Genomic DNA, 20,550 nt, shown 5'->3' on the forward strand with positions numbered 1-20,550 from the left:
GCGCTCTCTCTCTCTCTCTCTCTCTCTCTCTCTCTCTCTCTCTCTCTCTCTCTCTCTCTCTCTCTCCTCTCTCCTCTCTCCTCTCTCCTCTCTCCTCTCTCCCCTCTCTCTCTTCTCTCTCCCCTCTCTCTCCACTCTACTCCCCCCCTTAAGAAAGCTGAAGTCCAAATCGTTGTTGTGAATAATGAACTCTGAAGTGAGGCACTTCTGATTCCATGCTGAACTGAGGTACTTTAAAATAATACCCAACTTATAGTTCCAAAGAATGAAGTGCAAAAGCTGATAGGCTCTGTGCCCCCCTTCCCTTCCCTTCCCTTCCCTTCCCTTCCCTTCCCTTCCCTTCCCTTCCCTTCCCTTCCCTTCTTCCCTTCCTTTCCCTTCCCTTCCCTTCCCTTCCCTTCCCTTCTCTTCCCTCCCCTTCCCTTCCCTTCTTCCCTTCCTTTCCCTTCCCTTCCCTCCCCTTCCCTTCTTCCCTTCCTTTCTTCCCTTCCCTTCCCTTCTTCCCTTCCCTTCCCTTCTTCCCTTCCCTTCCCTTCTTCCCTTCCTTTCCCTTCCCTCCCCTCCCCTCCCTCCCCTCCCCTCCCTTCCCTTCCCCTCCTTTTGAAGAGTTGGGAACTACGAATGTGCACAGAGGAGGTATCTGTGAAGTATGTGGGACATGCATTTTGCTGGTCTCAAAGCCACAGTATCCTGGAATTCGTGTATTAGAAATGGTTATTATCCTGCCCTGTTCACCAGTTGTTCTCATAGCCCTTTGTGTATGGAAATTATCTCATGGATCTGGCTTGGTACAAGGGAATTCTCACTCGTACTCTTGACTGTGTTCCTATACGGTATAAGGTGTGATGTGGAAATTATGTTCCAGAGAGTCCATGCCTTGTAGAAGGCTAACGGCAGACCTCTGCCCGTGGAAGGTTGGTGGACACAGCTAAGTTAAACAGAGCTTTCCCCTATGAAGTCCACTGAAATCAGCTGGATAGAGGTAGATCCAGATTAGACTTCTTGCAAAGGAGAGAAACAGTGAAGCATCTCCTTGTCTGTGAGGGTCAGGAGAAGCTCGCACAAGGCAGGTTTTGGCAAGGGGTGATCCAATACATTGGTGCTTACAGGAACACCCCGAAATACCATGTGATCTAGAATCAGCTCTGGAACTAAAAACAATACCTTAATGCCCTCCAAAGGAAGAGGGCCGGAAAGAGCTGGAACGCAATGCCTCTGGAGACAACCATTTCTAAAAGGGAACCCTGGGACAACTTCTTTGTGGAAAAGAATTCTACAAATAGTTTCTGAGCCTAAAAGCAACAAAGACCACATCTGGCTGCTTGCTATGCCCACATCCAGTTTGTTTCCTACATCTGGGTGGGAACCACTGTCCTCCTCAGCCTGATGTTTTTCCTCAGTGACATCTAAAGAGTCCCCATGCACCTTGGGCTATCAGGAAGAAATAATTTTAGAACTGTTGGGATTATGTCAGGGTACAGAAATTCAGACACCAATTTTTGTTTCTGTCTGAGGAGCCAGAGGCTTTTTTAGAATATACACTATAGATGAGTGTGCATGGGCCTTTTTTTTTTACATTTATTTAAAATGTAGGGTTTTTCATATCCTAGAAGGCTGAACAATCTATTAGTAAAAATATGTTTAGGAAAATACTGATATTTTTCAGGAATTAGCTCTAGACACCAGGTTTCAGAAAAGTGCCACCAATACGCATTTCCTAGGAATTTTATCTACCCAACTGAGAAATTAATACATTATGATGAATTTTGATCAAAATAAAAGTTTAAGCATGGTTCTAATACCAAGGCCACAGCAGTAGATCACAAAACAAATGATTTGGTAATTTACTTTTATTGTGTTTTTCTGGTTTGATAGTTTTTATTTTGTGCTAAGTAGTTATTTTATTAGATATCATAATGTGTTAAGCTACTCTAAATCTCTCTGCTTTCTTGCTTCTTACTATTTTCTTTCATAGGGATTTCTCCAAATTAGACAAGACGGGAAGGACGAAAGAAAAGTTCAGATTCAACCTTGAAAGATGCTAATTTAATCCTCTGCAATGGTCTCGCATGCCATACAGTTTCATGACTTTGGAAGAAGAGTAAGACAGAAAAAGTATTCATTCCAACCCTCCTCTATGTTACAGTGTGTGCTAATTACATTAATCTTTTTCTCTTTAAAAAGATGTGTGTGTGTGTGTGTGTGTGTATGTGTGTGTGTGTGTGTGTGTGTGTGTTGTACACACTGTTGCTGTCTTCAGGCACACTAGAAGAGAGCATTGGATCCCATTACAGATGGCTGAGAGCCACCCTATGGCTGCTGAGATTTGAACTCAGGACCTCTCGAAGAGCACTCAGTGCTCTTAACCGCTCAGTCATCTCTCCAGCCCACACTGGTCCATTTCTAAAACAACTGGCACAACTACTTGTCGTCCAGGTATGTCGGTGGAAATGAGAATACCAGTGGGTGCTTGTCTTACCTGTTTTCCTCAACTAAGCCGCTAGATCGGAGTGGACCCACACAAGGTTTTCTCATTACCTTGACTACTGGCAGCTGGTTATGGCTGACGGATAGTATGAATTATCTCCATTGAGAAACGAGTGAAGCTCTTTCTGATTAGCAGCCCTGGAAAGGCTCGTTAGTGGTGCAGTGTGGATGAGTGAAGATCTTGCAGACACAACTGCAGGTGGCACGCAGAGCCAACCCGACAGGCTGACTGGAGGACCACCCCTGACGGGGATAATGACCTGGTTCTAGATCAGGAGCGTATGCTGAAGAGAGGCCATGCGGAGGTGAGTGCTGGAGGAGAACAGAAGGGCTGGAGGTCCCCGTGCCGACGATGGCAGCTTTCTAGCAGGGCCCTTGACGCCTGTGCCTTCCTATTTGTACCCATATGCTAAGAAAAGGCTTTCTGGAAAAATACCTCACTATGGGCAAATTCCTAGGAAAAGTACTTTTTAAGGGCAGAGGCAGTCTTACATTCTCTTAGCAATGAAATAAATTTCAAGTAGGAGCAACACGATAAGTGGAATTAATTTCTCTTATTTCTCTTAGAAATTCTCCTTTTTGGGCTTAAATCAATACTTTGCATGTTCTGCATAGCTTTTCTCTGTAAATTCCCAAGCTGCTTATTTGATTATGAGCAATCACATTCTCTTTTCAGACTTAATTCAAGCACTCTCTTCCTTAAGCTGTGTTTTTCTTTGGGCTGGGGACGGATAAGCCATGTGAACAGCCAGTGAGTGGGAAATTCCCAAGCTCCCCTCACTTTATAAGGCAGTGCAATGGCTAAATCTCCCAGTCCCTCCAGTCCCTCTGGGCTAATGGTGGCCCATCTGGGGCCATAAAACTAGAGATAAAGCCGGCCAAGACAGAACGGGGGAGAGAGCTTATCCGTCTTACTGCATTTTCATGTGTCACTCTGATACTGTAGCGGCTTTGCAAATGTGACCCCCCACTAGTCACAATGCCGCCCAAATAAATCACCAAGCTGTCAACATAACTGCAGGCTGGGAAGAGTCACAGAATGAAGCTGAAATTTTCCCAAATGAAGATGGAGGGAAATTCTACTAATGTAGAGAACACGAAGAAAAGGAAAAAAAAAGTCCGGGGCACAGAAATTCCCTAATCTGGAAGTGGGATTCTCCAAGGAATATTTGTGTGTACTTAAGAAAGTCTCATTAAGTCATGGAAAAAAAATTGACATTCTGAGTCTTCAAATTCTTCCACATCGAGCTCTCCCTCTCCCCTTTGTATATATTTCTCATAACAACACCTTCGGCCTTCTGTGGCACTCATCCGCGAGCACTTTCTCTGTTTTATTTTAAAATGAATAGTGTGAAAATGTTCCCAAGATCTGTATTATTTTGTGGTCAGAGAGAGAAACGGCTATATATTTACTTTAGACCCATATTAACTTTGCATGCTTTCTCCAAAGAATCTTGGCCACTGGACGTATTTTTCTTCCTCTACCAACCTCATATTTAATAGGAGAAGACAGTAGTATGATTATAAGATTATTATGAAATGACCACAAAAGACAAATTAAAAAGAAACTTCTATACAGAGCGGGGGAACCATTTCCGTTAACGTTGTTGAAATAACTGAAAATACCATTGCCGGGTTCCAAGAACAATCTAGACCTTTTACAGGGGTCTGATAGCCTTTCCGTTGTGTGTTCTCAGAGAGAATGGATCTTGGCGCCCCTCGAGTGACAATAAACCGCAGTGCGTGTGACGCGTGCATACGCTTTAAGAGAGGGAATACATTCCGGCAAGTGGGTTAGATAGTCAGAATCCTGACGGTCTCAACTTAAGTCGGGGTGTAGCATCTGACAAAGAAGAGCTCAAGCTTGATAATGTCCCTGGCCAACCCAGTCTCTGCTTACAGAAGCACTGGGCGGCAAATCCCTTGGGATACTCATCTGGTGCACATACATGATTGGTACTTAATAGACGAGAGCCACTGACGCAGGGAGGTAGACCCGAGCACTGCCATGGCTTCCGTAGACTTGTACCACTGAAAACCCATGGAAACCGCCCAGATCATCAGATACCCAGGGAGGGCCCTTGGGTTCCTGCAATGACCATGTCTACCTTCGGTTGCAGAAGGCACAGAAGGACACGGGGAGCACTGCTGAAGGGCAGTTGCCCACGTTCTTAACACAAAGTCGAAGCCCCCAAATGTCAGTTGTTGGGTGAATTCGCTCCTGGGACCACTCCTTTTCTTGATGATGCCCAACAGTAGCCCTGATGGAAACTCTCAGGGTACAGGAGGAAGTAGGGGTGTCTTTGCTGTCTGCTCAGCACGTCGATGATTTGTGTTGAGGCTAGACAACCTCGAGTCAGAGGGAGAAAAAGCAGAGTTCAGACCAGATTATTTTAGGTGTTCTGAAGTTTGGAAGGGAACAAAGTGAGAGCTAAGGGAAGCAGGCAAGCTTTAGGGCCAAGAGCTATTTTCATGGGTAGAGGAACAGAAGAAGGAAGCCACCACCAAACAAGAGGAAGCAACCGCAGTTTTCCAACGGTTCAGTCAGCAAGGTCAGAACTCTGGGCGGAGGCTCAGGAAAAGGACCGGACATAGAAAGCCAAGCCCCAGAGGTCAGAACACGCCCCCTCTTCTACAGCATGAGTCTCAAGTCACCAATTTGGAGTCAGGGACTGTGTGACATGGATCTCCTTGGGCTTCTGTGAAATGGGAATAGGCGTGTACCCCTGTCTCAGGATACTTCTGCCAGGCCACAAAGCAAGACAGCACAGCACACGGGAGTCACACCGTGTGCTGTAGCACTTGTTGCTGCGATGGTGTGAACTGAGGCAGGGTCAATGCTGATTGATCTGGCCACAGACAAACTAATCAGACAGGCCTCAGAGGCGCTGCTGGTAAGAGGTACGGCAGCTGGTTTCACACACGCCCCTGCCCATTGTACTGTAAGCATCACTTTCTATCCCTACAGATAGCAAGAAAGGCATCTGGGATGTGGCTGGTTCTGTGATGTCCTTTCATATGGTCTGGTAAGCTTTGGACCACGTTAGTGACCAGCCACTGGCGCCTTTCACCTTCGCTGAGTGGCAGACTGAGGTCATTGTTCCACAGTCTGACTAGCATCTGTGCTGTCTCCAAGAGGACAGAAATCTCTTGGTCGTCAGCTCATCTGGGGTGAGCCGAAACAATGTGATGTGTCTGTCTGGCCTTGCTCTTCCTCTCGTGATGGAGGCCTTCACAGATCTGCAGGGACAAGGTCGAACTCAGCAGTTTCCGCTTAAGCCGTTTCGGTATTTTCGCAAATAGTTCTGTAATTCTCAAGTCAAAAGAAGATGTTGAAAGAAAACACAGGTTTAAGAGCCGTCTTTTGATCTCGGTTTCAGCAGGCCAGTGATCTCAAGCTATGGCGACAGTGAGAGGACTCTCAACTGGTATCTTTATGACTAGGTATCGGGACATCTCACTCAAAGAATTATGCTTTCGCTCCCGGTTCAATGGCTGTGGAGCCCTCACCCCGATTAAAGTCATCTGGCGCAAAGCTCCGTGGAATCTTTTTAAAACCTGGTTCTCAGAAATGACGACGGCTTCATGGGTTTGAGGGGATTTGAGCTCGCTGATCCTGCTGAACAATCAAAACCCAAGGACATCTCAAACTGATAGCTCATTATCTCTGAGCATATTTTAGTCCTGCCAACAAAGAGAGTCTCTCTAAATCGTTTAAGCTGTGAGCTGTTATGCAAAGCAACAGGTATCCAAAGAGGACAAAAGGTCTCCAGCCTTTCCACTACTGCCATGCTGCAAGGCCCACGGCCAGGCACACAGAGGAGTCTGAAACACAAATGCTCACATAAACAGAGCTCCTGGGAGGAGGGTACAGCAGATTCCAATTATATCAGGGATGAATATGGTTTCTAATGAGCCCAGGTACAGGGGGGCTGAAGAGAAGGCTCAGCAGCTAAGAGCATGCGTTGCTTTCGTAGAGGACCAGTGTTCAATTCCCAGCTCCCACTTTCGTCTCACCTCCATCCATAGCCCCAGTTCTAGGGGACCCAATAGGCACGCACAGGGTGCACATGCATGCAGGCAGGCAAAGCATCCATATACACACAGAACAAGCTGTGGCCAGAGAGGAGAACAAGCGTGCAGAACACGCTTTATGAGGTCTGGTGCTGGGTGAGGGGGTGGCTTATGAACTCAAATGATGTAGCAGACCATGTGAAAAGCAGACCCTAAACACTACAAGACTATCAAGAGTCCACAAAGAGAAAGCATTTTCTTATATGTGTTTAATATTGGTACAAACCAAGATCAGGAGCCCTCTTGACAAATCTTATCCCTGATGGGTAGTTAGCATAAATTCTGTCGCCTCAAAGGGTTCAGATACCTAACGTGGACTCTGTTTCAAACCAACCTGTTGAATCCAGGCAATCTCTCAGGTGCAAGAGTAAAATCTACTTAACATGTGAGCAGGCATCTTAGAGATATAAAGACAAAGTCACAATTTGGCTAAAGTGTGGATAATCAACTCGAAACAAACAAACAAACAAACAAACAAACAAACAAACAAACAAACATCAAATACAACAACAGAAAGCCTCACAAAACCTAGACCAATAGTCCAACCCCTGACCTGGAGTGCATGCTGGGAACATCTGAGAGGCTGACATGTTGACTGATGCTACTTTTTACCAACTTGGCAGCCACTGAAGGACATCCAGAGACAGAAAGAAACTTACTTCAGGAGACCCTCCTTTTTCTTCAGCCTGCCCCTATCAAACTTGCATGAGATTTTATTTATTTTTATTCCGATAAAGCACAGACCACATTCTACTAAGCCTTTGAGGCCATCTCCCGGGGACTGTTCCCTGTTTCCCATCACAGCCCTCATGATACGAACTAATTCTGGCCTTGTAAGGCGCGCTGTAGAATGTTCCTGGAAACAGCCTAAAACAGGACCGTCCTAAATGGGGACAGAGGCCTGAATTATTAAAACCAAGTTGTACTGATCACTGTCTACCTCGAAGATTCTTTCTCTAGACAAGTTATCTTGCTCTATTTATCTGTAGCCACGCTGGAGGAAACACCTGCACCTGTTTCAGTCCACGCCTCTAAGCCTCTAAGTAGGTGAATGGGTATGCTTTTAAAGAAAGGAGTCAGGAGCTGTACTTACAGGTAAGTATTATTAATAAAACGAACCCACTTCCAATGGCTAGATGCCTGTGCTGAAATGCAGCTCATGCTAAAAATCCCATCTGGAACCTGTCCTCAGCCACTTTACCGAGCAAATTACTGAGTCACCGGAAAGACAAAGGACCTTTATTTTACCGTCACTTTTCAGTTTTTCTGAACAGTTTTACCGAGCAAGATCACCTGTTCTTTTCCCCCCAGATGCGGACATGGATGGCTTTGGCTATTTCCCGAAAGCCTAGTAAATCTTCAGAGTCAGGGTCCAGAAAGCAGAGGGCAGTTTGCAGGATGTGCAAGGGTTCAAGTCTCAGAAAAGCAGCAGCAAACAGACAAACTCAAACCAACCAACCTTGGCATTGTAACTCCTGGAACACGCGCCCGGGTTGCTTGCATAATTCGTTTAAAAAGGAGGAACACTTGACTAGATAAGTGCTACTCTGCTCAAAGGTAATTTCACTAAATAAGCAGGCCTCGCAGTCTCAACAGCCGTAAGGAAACACAAGCCCAGGGACAGTGCCACTAGGTGCTTTCAATAGAGGTGTGCCAAGGACAGTTCTTTCCTGAGAACCGAGGCGTACAGAAGTGGCAGGTGAAGGTGAGGGCTTTAATCACAAGAAGGTCAGATGATGCTTTTGCTAGCGTGTTACTAGTAACCATGGTTACTAGTTAAAATGTCAAATCCCCTTTTGTTGACAACAGCTCAAAGGGAGCCGGTTCTGTTCCTGACTGAGCCTTTACTGTAAGGGGTAGGGATTCTCTCAGAGAATCCAAGCCTTTTCTGAAGGGCAGGCCTCCTAATAACCTTCATTAACTTCTGTTTGGTTGCCTAAGAGTTGTCTCTTATCCAAAAGCAGTTGAAACACAGGCTCAAAAGAGATCGTGTTTATTTAAGCTTGTTGGAAAAACATTCCTATCATTTCAAGAATGACTAAATATTTTTCATTCACATAGTTCGCATTCCAGACGATGCTTTCCTGCCTCTGTTGATTACATGAAAATTAGCAGGCCGGGTCTGATCAATTATTATCTTACCCAGGAAGACCACGAGGCTCTTAGCAATAATACCGTTTAAGGTATGGGAGGTGGACGGGAGGGACAGACACAGAGGAGTTCATCTCTGCGTGCTGCTTCAGCCAGGAAACATTCAACAGCCACAACTCCTGGGTCTGGGAACTTAGAGGCAGAGCCTCTCTGCATCAGCTCTGAGCAAATCTGAGTAGTTCAGGCACTGAGCAGTTGGGGAGTTTAAGGATCACAGTCATTTGTGTCCGCAAAGCTTTGATCACCCCGGTACTTTTATTCAAATCAAGTGCAAAGTGGAAGGCACAAGGGTGTAGGTGTGGGACAGCAGCCGCCTGGCTGGGAGCAAGAATAAACATCTCTTGCCAGCTAAATGGCTTCTGCACATGTTGGTTCACACCTGCTTAGCTCCTGTTATATGTGGAAGATCTAACAACTAGAGAGCCATTTGCGGGATGTGCGTAATATATCCACGCATAGCTGTGGAAAGAAAAATCATAACATTTGACACACACACTTAGTGTGATGGGGAGGGCCTTTTACATCCATTTCATCTACATTTGAACACCAGTTTAAATATCTCAAGATATTTTACATGATCAGAGATAAAAACCAAAAGTACCAAAGAGCTCGTGACTGAAGTGCTCTGGCCCTTAGGTTTAAGACCTCAGGGTAATATGCGGTCATTTGGCATCCAACGTCTGACCTTATTTGGACAGGCAGAAAAATAGACTGAGTTATATTTTAATTTCCATTTATGGTGTGTATTTCCAGGACATTCAGAGTTAAAAAAGATGAAACAGCGTGCCTAACAGTCTTGAGGATATTACAAATATTATATTATTCTTGGCTTACTAATCGCAGCGTTGATGGCACTGAAGCACTGCCACCCATGGATGGAGTTTTGATTCCCTGCAATGTAGCAGAATGTTAATGACATGTGACTCTGTGGCATCTCTGACTTCACTGCCCTTCTGGGGGGGGGGTCAGTCCAACTATCCGTCACTCCCCACTACTGAAGCAGCAGCTTTAATCAACTGAGATACTGTGTGGCCAGGAACGCTATGGCCAAGGCGGGGCTGGAAACATTTATTTTTTTTCTTGTTTCAAGGAATTCCCACCCAGATATGTGCCTGGTACAGAATTTTTCTGGCAAGCCGGTTGAAATCTCACTGGAAGGGCAGCTTGACTCAAACTCTATCATCAGCACTCACTAGCATGAACGCACCACTCCTGCAGACAGTGAGGGGTGAGGTTGAAGAGGACACAGACAGCTTACAGACCTCCAATGAGTCGGAGGAGCATGGCGTGGGGTTTCTGATGCTGAGGTGAAGTGCCTGGCTAACTCTGTACAGGTAAAGACAAGCCTAATATCTGATCCTCAGTGTCCCAGCGAAACCCTGAGCCCTTGAGAAAGACCTCCAAGAATGCCAGGAGGTAATGAAAATACAGTTGGTTTTCTGGCTTAAACACATTCCATCGTAAATCCAGAGCATTGGGTGGGGGTGGGGTGGTGGGCCTATACAGTGTGTGTTTCCTATTCTATAAGAGTTTATTAAGTCCAGGTGATCAGAATTACAGGGTCTGTGTGACACCCAGCAGTCTGATAACAGTTCTACAAGCAAGACTGTTTGAACTTACTGCACGAAAAGTAATCACAAGACAGAATAATAAGACGGGCCCCTCATGTAGTCAACTTTGGACACCTATGAATAGCTTCGACAACCTGATCTGAGACAAAAACTGAATTTTGCTTTGGTATCGGAGAAAAACAAAGAATGTAGAGGGGAGGAAATTCCCTCACTGGCAGTTGGAATGGCACTGTGAACAACCACCTTCTACAGTGTGACCTCAGTTCTTACTTCTTGGAAAGCAACAGACTCTGGAGTTGGCTCCAAAATCCTCAAGGTCGCTGGAATCATCACTTTGTCCCCACAGGATAGACTTCATGAGCCAGGAGAAAACTCAGGTCATAGCGCTCACCCGGGCGAGCCAACTACCACCCAAAGTGAGACGGCAGACACGGGCTGACGGTAATGCTTCCAGTCACCCTGTAATTCTTATCTCTTGTACTGGGCGTCACCGGGAAGCTATCTTCTTTCTTATTCAGTAAGTGTATCGCAATCTTAGCGTCAAGTTTCCTTCGATGCTTTGGTTTACCTTCAATTAAAAACGTTTTCTGTTTTATTTTTCTTTAAAGAAAATTTCACCCTGTCCTTAGGTTCTGCATGACATTAACAATCGGCTGAGGCGGCTTATGTATGTGACAGGATGAGAAGGAAATTCCCGAATTATTAAAAAAAAAATGCCTAGTGTGGCATAAAGGTATCACTCGTGCCTGTGTAAATACGTGAGTAACACTACAGTGAGATATCAGCACGTACACAGTGTGCCTCGAGAGGAAAATATATCAAATGGGGCGCTTGACTTTGGCTCTTGAGCCTGGGGACACCTCAATGAAACTTTGAAACTGGTCCCTAGGAGGTGAGCCAGGAGAGAAGCAACTGCAGGCTACACACCAGTCCTGGAAGGCCTAACAGGCGACCAGTGGGATGGAGCCTACAGCAGTGTGCTTAGCATAGCCCCCAAGTATGCACAGGGAAGCAGGCAGGCCCAAACCACCTGAAGCAATGGGCCCCCTGCTTCAGACATAGGTGACATTGCCTTCTGACTCCAAACAAGCATCCCAAAGTTGTTCCTCCTTCAACTGGTCGGGGGAGGGAGGGCAGCTAAGCCACTCCATTCTCTCGCTCCTTCCTTCCTGCCCGTTTGTTCATTCATCATTCATCTACTCACATAAAGTCATCACATAATAATTCAAAAGGACACAGGGAATTCCTGGCCCGCCAGGGATGTGGCCTCTCTCTGGGGTGCAGTGTACTGTCTGAGGAAGTGTGTGTGTGCAAAGTCCAGAGGCTGGGCTTTGAGGGCACAGGGTTGCTTATGTGCCTGCTGTGAGGCCTAGAGCGAGTTAACCCCCAGGCCATGTATTCTGTGACAGTAAGTTGGAATCCTAGCACCCGCAGGAAGGGTTCTCTCGGGATCAGATGTGCTGCTCTCACTGTATGCAGGCCTGGTGTGTGGTGGGTGGGCAAGTACTGTTAGTTACTGTTATGGAGGACTGCAGGAAAGATGAGGCCTATTCCCCTTGCCCTTCCCATTTAAAAAGTTAGATTTTAAAAAGATAGGGGCAAGGCTCTTCATGCATGTACTTAAACTGCAAACCTCATATTCATTCCATGCGCTTCTGCCTTAGTTCTTTTTGAGTGGAATTCAAACTGACAAGAATAGCCAGGTGTGATGGTGCACACCTTCAATCTCAGAGACGAAGGCAGGTGGACGTCTGGGTTGGAGGGCAGCCTGGTTTAAAGAGTGAGTTCCAGAAAGATAGCCAGTAGGGCTACACAGGAAAACCCCATGTTAAACCAAACCAAACCAACCCAATCCAATCCAATCCAAACCAATCCAAACCAATCCAAATCAAACCAATCCAAACCAATCCAAATCAAACCAATCCAAACCAATCCAATCCAATCCAGTCCAATCCAATCCAAACCAATCCAATCCAAACCAATCCCAACCCAACCTAACCTAACCCAACCCAACCCAACCCAACCCAACCAAACCAATCCAAACCAAACCAAACCAATCCAATCCAATCCAAACCAAACCAAACGAGATTTGTGAGCAGGAGAAAATGTAGAGAAAAGCCAGCAAAGCAAAACCAGAGGTTTCAGTGAGTCCCAAGCCTGCAGCCTGGAATGGCTTAGGCTTATCTGTATGCCCGAATTGTGTGTTGACAATAACTTGCTAAGACTCGGGTTTGAGAGTACTTAAGAGCCAACTTATAAAGCACTTAAGGACTTGCTGGTCAAGTTAGCTGTCAAGTGACAGCCTTGTCTTCAAGGGTCCCCAGATTTATGTTCCGGTCCTCTGGGAGTAGCCAGTCCTATTATGCTGTTACTCAGAAGGTAGGCATCTTTAGTAACAATGACAGCCTCAGGGTTCCCTCTTCCTGGAGGTCCTAACATGCTGTATTTGGCAACTTGTGAGCAATTCTGGCAATATTTAAAAACCACAATACCTGTGTTGGGTAGACTCTTCTAATTTTGCATCCTGAAGACCTTGAGACAAAGCTAAAAGGTGAGGGCCAACATTATGTATGCAAGTGTGAGGTGCACGAGTTTACTCCAGGTCTGAGCTGCATACACAGCAGTAATTCTGTTTGTCTGTAAATAATTTGGGCTGATGCCTCCGTTATTCCTCAGGAACACATTGGGATTTTTGTTGTTATCATTGCTTCCCTATTCCATACCACTCTTCTGCTATTCTGAAATCACTCAGAATTACACTTACCAATGCTCTGGAGTGGCTACTGAGAAAAATGTTTCCAAATGGTTGCATACATTTTTTCTTAGACTCTGTAGAATAAGACCCTGTCATCTCGTATGATTTTAAAAAAATCTTTAGTAATAGTTATTATTTATCAGTAACTTTTCACTATCAGTCTGAATTTTGATTCGATGTGAAAAAATAAAATCATTCTACCTTTATGACACCTTATAGTGACAACCAATCACGGGAGACCCAATACCATCCTAGATCAAGGCCACCACTCAACTCAAAACAAGAAGCGTAAGGCAGATGAGTTCTCTGTGGAGTAGACGACACAGTCTTCTGAAAGATTTGATGAAGACAGACAGAGACAAAGGAGGAACAGCAGAAGCTTCAGGGTAACCAGATAGATAAAAGCACTCTTTGTCAGGGCAGAGAGGGCCACTGAGGCAGGAGACTGGAGAAGTCGGTTCTGGATGAGTCTCAAGGGAACCGGCTTCTACTCTGGGTGAGGGTCCGTGGATAATCATGTCCCAAGTGGTGATAGTGATTTCCCAGACTGCAAATGATCTCTTACCTTCCCACACCACTACAGTCTCTCCCTGATATGGGGCCAAAAGCCAGTAATGGATGAAGATTCATAAAGCCAGGGAAAACACGGGGTTCAAGGCCAGCAGGAGAAGCAAAATACAAATGGAGTCCAACTATGCCATGGGATGGCAACTTATGCGACTCTCTAAGCCTTCATTTCCTCATCTCTAAAATGGGACAGGTAAGGCCTTCCGCACAGAGCCACTGGTGCGGATGCCAAGTTCATTCCTCACAACACCTCAGCGTAGACATGCCTTCTCTCTCCCCTGGTTTAACTGAAAACTCAGCCTACGTGTGCTCTGTGGAGCGTCTTGCCTTTGTCTTGTCTAGGCTGCAAGAGGTTCTCCACTAAGCTTCCGTATTAATGGTTCACTCACATGTCACTCTTCTCTTAAGGTGTCAAGAATTAGGTCGGAGCTCTGCAGATAGCGCAAAATCCAAACAGGAAGTGGCCTAGTTAACAGTGGCTGCCTCTACGAGCTAAGACTAAATGAACTGCACACACATTCTGGTGGCTTGATTCACTTACTTGTATTGGAACACTCTCTCTACTCCCAGTAACAAACAATAAATGAGTTTCATTTTGAATTCAGGCCACCATACTTGATGCAAGAAAGGCTGGGTTTTGTGTTTTGAAAACCAGGCTATGCGACTATGTTTTTTTTTGTTTCGCCTACTTTATCACCCATACTCTGGGATCTAAATATTCCAGGTGGACAACAGACTTTCCTTAGTTCTTAGGGTCAGACACTTCTACCTTAGCCCCGTCTTGTCAAGGTGCACTGTGGAACAATGCTTCTTTTCCACATGCTCCCCTTTGTAGCTCTAAAACGCCGTGTGTGACTGGGAGGTGAGCTCCACAAAAATCTGTTACCTGGAGGCTATACAGTCTTTCGGGGGTGGGGAGGTTGGCAGCTGAACTCTGTGTAGAGTAACAGTGACGGGGCTGGTGATGTCCACAGTTCAAGAGTCCTCCAGCTTCCATTTTTTTTTAAACATAATTTTTAAAACATAATTTTTAAGGTTTTAAGTAAATCTAATCCTTCTGAGGCTAATGACTCCATGCACTAAACTGAAGTTTAATTGACTAAAATTTAGATGCTATCAAAGGATTTCTTGATACTTTATGCCATGGGCTTAAGGGAAAACCTAGTTCCACTATTCTGTCCAATGACCACAGCATTCAAACGACTCCTAAAGACACTGCTGTGCCCACAGATCAGTGTGTACACTGAGGGGGCTTCCTCCTTCAGTAGATGGCAACACACACACACACATACATACATACACACACACAGAGTTCACACTAAAAAGACCTTCATTAGATCATTTCCTAGAAGAAAGTTCACCCATTTCTTAACCACATGTACACATTCTTCATGGATCCACCCTCAACCTACATTTCGACTTGTATCTTTTGTTTTACTACGCAAAAATGTTTCTTAAGCACGGCTCCTCTGTTGCCTGTGTCAGCATAAACAGTCGTTTCATAGGGAGACTGGCATTGCCGAGTAAGGTAGGCATGTGAAGGACCTTCTCGAAGTTCAGGAAGTGAACTGGACAGCAGCTGCCTCAGAGAAATGAGTCCAGCACGTCTCAGCTGCTTTGTCCTGAGCAGGAAGAGACAGTAAATGTGGGGAAACCGGGTCATGAGGCAAAGAATTAGAGGACCCAGAAGCCACGCTCATGTCAGCCTTAAAGGCAGGCAGAAGAAGGGTGCTGGGAATGAGGCACGATTGTCTCCTGACTGCCAGCATTCTTCGGCTACGTGGTATCTCATAAGTTGAGCACGGGGTGCCTGAGTTACGGCTCTAACTCCTGGTTTTATTTCCTCGCCTTGACCTTTGGGTATTAAGTAGGCTTGCAGTGAACTGAGTCAACATGTAAGCATCCTCGTACTGTGTGCTGTGCTCAGAGAAGCACGGAGTGCAGAAATAAAGTAAAGCCCATGCTAGTCTCATTTTGAATCTGCCACACGTCCCCCTAATGACGAGTCTGGGCCACATAACAAATTTGTCTGGTAACAGCAGGAAGCAGACATTATGCCTGAGGAAATAATGGGAAATGAGGAGAGAAACTTCGGTACTGGCCGAAGCGTCTCCCAACAGGAGGACGTTTGCCAGACACTTGTTAGAAGTACAGTGCTTACCTTCACACACGGGGCAACACTCCCCAGGCACTTTCACGGGGTGCATGCAGCTCTGCCCGCAGGCGGTGGCCACGCAGTGGGGTTCTCCATTGATACACTGGCAGAAGGTGCAGTCGTCTTCCCGCCACCGGTCCCCGTGGGCGCGGATCTGGCCGTTGGCGTAGCAGCCGGCGGGGTTGTTGAAAGGATAGATGGGATCTGTAGCAAAACACGAGTCCAGAGTGAGACGAAGCCTTCCGAGTCTGACCTCTGTCTGCACCTGAGACAGTTTCCTCCAGTCTCCATTCCCCAACACCACCGCATCTGCAAACAGCCCAGGACTATCATGAAGGTGTCCCTGGGATGATATCCAAAGGCAGCAGTCACCATGGACTTCTACCTTCTCATCCTGATACAATGTGACCTAGAAACAGGTATGCAGCTGCAGTTACTCCTAAGGTGGGCAAAAGGCGGGGACGGAGACAAGGTCTGGTACTTAGAAAACACGGGCCCACTTGAGGCTCTGAGAAAGTCTTCTGAGCTGCTAAATGAAATAGTTTACACCGTGATGTCACCATCTGGTAGGGAGAAAGAGCCCGTCCAATGAACTTGGAATGATGCTGTTACTTCTGGAACTAAGTGAGCTTACTGACGGTGTCTTCAGGTCCATAAGGACACTGGGAAGGACAACAGAGGGTCCTCAATACAGCCTTGTGCGTGGCAAGGCTGGTCTGGACATCTCACGGGTCCCCGGGGTCCCTGGGAGGAGGACTGAACTTATACAACATTTTCTTGGCCATAATTTGGGCAGCTAAGCAGCAGACAAGACTACCATAAAAAGAAGTCTTCTGAAATGATTGACAAGAACATAAATAGTGGATGCAAAAATATCCCTAAGTATCCCTGTACGGAGAACCATAGAAAAATTACTCCATTCTCTTTACTAAAAATACGTGAAAGCTGACGTGAGCAAGTAAGGACCGAGAGCCCAAGTTCCGAGGTTAGTGTTTCTTCTAATGAGGTGAAGGGCATTTATGCCCGAATTAGATGGAGGGGGTCTATAGCCCTCAGGGAGTCAGGGCTTTCTCAATTCCTTCAAAATAAAATATTACAACGCATACACCATTCTGCTTTGAGCTTGGCTCTGAGTTCTGGGAAGTGAGAGGTAATCAGATGACTGTGCCGGCAGCACGTTAGAGGCTCGTATCTGTTTTTAAAGCGCCAACTGTGATGTAGTTTCTGACTCCTGCGAACTGTGGTTGGTTAGAGAACAATCAACTGGGAAAGTTAAAAGTCTGAGGTGACTTTCTTTCTTTCTTTCTTTCTTTCTTTCTTTCCTTCCTTCCTTCCTTCCTTCCTTCCTTCCTTCCTTCCTTCCTTCTTTTTCTTTTTGAAATCCTCGGTGACATATAAAACATGAACTACTTTTCTCCTGTCTTGGCTAAAATATTTCCCGAGCAAGGAGAGGACTCATTACTAAGAACGACTGTTCTCGGTGTTAGGAATGGAGATGTCCTACTTTAGGGACTTCGGGACATCAGCTGTAGGATAAATACAGCACAAACATCAAAAGGACTTTAAGAACAAAAAAAGTAGAGAACTGAACTGGCCGCTGTGCCCTTGTCCTTCCTGAGAGCAAGGCGGGTAGACTTTGGACTAAAGATCTGTGAGCCGATCAGGACAACGGTTCAAGAGACAGTCCGCATCAGAACACAGTGTGTGGTCAGATGACACCACAGGCTGAAAGGGCCTGAGAGAGGCCCTGAACCACTGTTCTTGGCGTCCGTGCAAGGTCAGTTATCTTTGGCTTTTCTGAACGTCAGTTTCCTGGTCCTTAAGTGGGTGGGTTGCAGTGGATGAGAATCGTGGTGCCAGTCTGAAATTTCACTACTTATGACTCGCAGAGATGGGAGGAGTCTGTTGAGGGCATATGTATATCCCTTGGACAAGAGAGGGATACGGAATCAACATGTCCCTAAAAGTAACATGTGACACATGCCTGGTCCTGAGGCTGCTGCTTGCTGCCCCACCTATCTGCAACTTGACTCCAATTAACACCCCTTTTCCAAGGAAAAATGGCAGCAGGGTCCTGGTTCTGAGCTGGTTGGTCTTGGCTATACTAATTCTAGCTGAGCAATCCAAGGACAGGAGATGAGGAATTCCAATGCCAAGGTACAGACAAGAGTGATCCCTGCATTTAGTGACTACTACAGCTGTGGGGGAGGAACAGAAAGCAACCAGGGAAATCACCAAGGACTGTGCTCAGAGTAGAGCTTTCCTCAGGGAAGTATTTCCAAGTACCCTACAGGGGTCACTACCAACATTTAAGGCAGATCACTCATTACGAAGGGACGTCTTTAAACTTCCTCTGAATTAGACTGGCTTTGAAACGGAAGCTCTGAACTGCACAGCCTCCAGGGAGCTCACCTACCTTCACACACGGGGCAACACTCCCCCTCAGGCACATAGTATCTTTCGCAGTTCAGTTCCCCACACTGGGCGGTGAAGCAGATGGAGACGCCCCCTTGGCACCGACAGAACCGACAGTTGTCCATTCGAAACATGTCTCCATCGTAATACTCCACACTGTTGAACACGCAGGCTGGCTTTGTTTCTGCAAGGAGTCAAAACACGGGAGGCATGTGGAAGGGGGCATATCGCACGGGGACCCACCCATAAGCAAAGAACTACACACAACACCACTAAGAGACACTAAGCGGGGGAGAAATAATCCTTCCTGATTACCCAATGCCAAGCAGTCGGCTCTGAATTCAAATACAGAAGAGCAACACCAGATGAACTGAATAGACTGCATTTATACTGCATGCTTGCTTTCTCTCTGTCTCTGTCTCTCTTTCTGTCTTTCTCTTCGAAAAAGAGGCCATGATTCCAAGAGAGAGCAAGGCGGGAAGGGAGATACATGGGAAGAAATTCAAAAGGAAGAATGGGAAGGAGAGGAAATGATGTAGTTATATTTAATAACAATGACCAAACGCAGCCCATTTGAGGTCACTTTTAAAGTGGCGTCTTTGTGTGCTTTTGGAACAGCCTTTAGACAGTTCTGTCAGCAGGAAGTCAGAGATGGAAATTTCTTACTGAACTGAATGTAACTCGCATAGAGAGACTAGCACACAGTGACAGGAAAACAAGACACACAGTTACCCTGTTCATACAAAGGAGCTGAAACGCAGCTTGTCAAGGTCTATACTGACTTCCTCCAACCCAATGGGCTGGACCACGGCATTCACTTGTATAAAAGACTGTATTTACTCCGCTCAGTAACTCTCTATCTTTGAATAACCACCCTGTTTCCACACTGGGTTTGGTCCTGCTTCCACAGGTTTAGTCAGGGCTTCCAGCAAGCTTTTCCGTTCCTCTTGTATGCTCTCCTTGGATTAGTAATCTCTAGCTATTAGTGCCTGACCATTAACATCCATTACTTTGTTTAATCTCATTACAAAGCCGTGATGTATGCTTTCTTTATTCTTTCTTTTTTTTTTTTTTTGGTTCTTTTTTTCGGAGCTGGGGACCGAACCCAGGGCCTTGCGCTTCCTAGGTAAGCGCTCTACCACTGAGCTAAATCCCCAGCCCCTCTTTCTTTATTCTTAATGCTATATGTGCCTTGGTGTTTCATCTGCATGTCTGACTTTAAGTTGGGGTGTGGGATCCCCTGCAACTGGGGTTACAGGCAGTTGTGAGCTGCCATGTGGGTGGTGGGAATTGAACCTGGGTCCTTTGGAAGAGCAGCAGGGCCCTTGACTCTTGAGCCATCTCTCCAGTTCCTATGATGGACGTATTATCATGAGTTCAGAGGCAAGAGAATTCTAGGCAATTGGGTTTTAAAACTACGTATCTAGCAAATGGCATGAATAAAAGCCACAGTCCTCCAGCTAAAAGCTTGCACTCTGTACTCTGTCTCTTGGCTATATTCTGCTAAAGAGTAACAGTTCGAAATTTGAAATTCACTATGGGACCAAGGATTTTTGCTAAAAAGCAACTCCAATCAGACAAAAGACAACACCAGAAAACAAAGCTATGGATGAGTATCTCTTGTGAACGAGACAAACACTCTCAAAGAGTCTACTAGCAGACTACATCCTACGACGTATAAAAGGGGTCCAATACCATGACTAATTGGTATTTATTTAGTGAGGCAAGGAGCGTTTAATTATTCAAAAATCAGTTGTTTCCACAGGGTGGGTCAACTGAATAAAGGACCACAACTCACAACTACAGCAGCTTCTCAAATGACGTAGAATAAACCATCACCCACCCCGAGGATATCCAAACTCTTCCATAAGAAAACCACGCATTGGTGGGGAACAGGAAGAGTCTTTGTTAACTCAGTAAATAGCACCGTACACTTAACTCCGCTACAACCATAGGAGTGTGCGTTGAAGATCTGGCTACTGAGACGTACGTGCGTGTAACAACACAAACCATTAATCCATTAAGGCCATTGCTGAATCAACTACTAGTGGAGCTCTTGCTAGAGAAACTCGGGCATGCCTTGAAAGGGTGTACCTTACCCCTGGACCCTTCCTTTCTCTCTCACTGACCTTTGACTGCTATGCCCCTTTGTCCTGATGCTATGTCTTGCCATAGCCCTAAGAGTAAGGAGGGCAGACAATAATGAACCTGAAACCAGGAGCCAAAACAAACCTTTTCTTTTTAAGCTGGGTTTATTAAGTGCTTTTGTCACAGTGGGTGAATGAAGTCAACACAACAGTCTACAAGGACTCAAAGATAATATCACCCTTAGCAATGGTCGGAGACTGAAGCTTCCCTCTAGAACCAAGAAAAAG

At 45.8% G+C, this 20,550-nt stretch overlaps 1 protein-coding gene across 6 annotated transcripts in view; it reads right to left on the minus strand.

Moving 5' to 3' along the window:
- Crim1 (cysteine rich transmembrane BMP regulator 1) overlaps positions 1 to 20,550 on the minus strand; it is a 174,477-nt gene that overhangs the window by 40,270 nt on the left and 113,657 nt on the right. For all 6 annotated transcript variants that reach the window (XM_039111891.2, XM_006239625.5, XM_006239623.5 and 3 more), the window contains 2 exons: positions 18,177 to 18,359; positions 15,767 to 15,964 (listed from right to left, as the gene is read on the minus strand). In XM_039111891.2, coding sequence (XP_038967819.1) covers positions 15,767 to 15,964; positions 18,177 to 18,359 — 381 coding nt within the window. The remainder of the gene's footprint in view (positions 1 to 15,766; positions 15,965 to 18,176; positions 18,360 to 20,550) is intronic.

Source organism: Rattus norvegicus, chromosome 6, assembly GCF_036323735.1.
Source record: "Rattus norvegicus strain BN/NHsdMcwi chromosome 6, GRCr8, whole genome shotgun sequence".
NCBI classification, from domain to species: domain Eukaryota; kingdom Metazoa; phylum Chordata; class Mammalia; order Rodentia; family Muridae; genus Rattus; species Rattus norvegicus.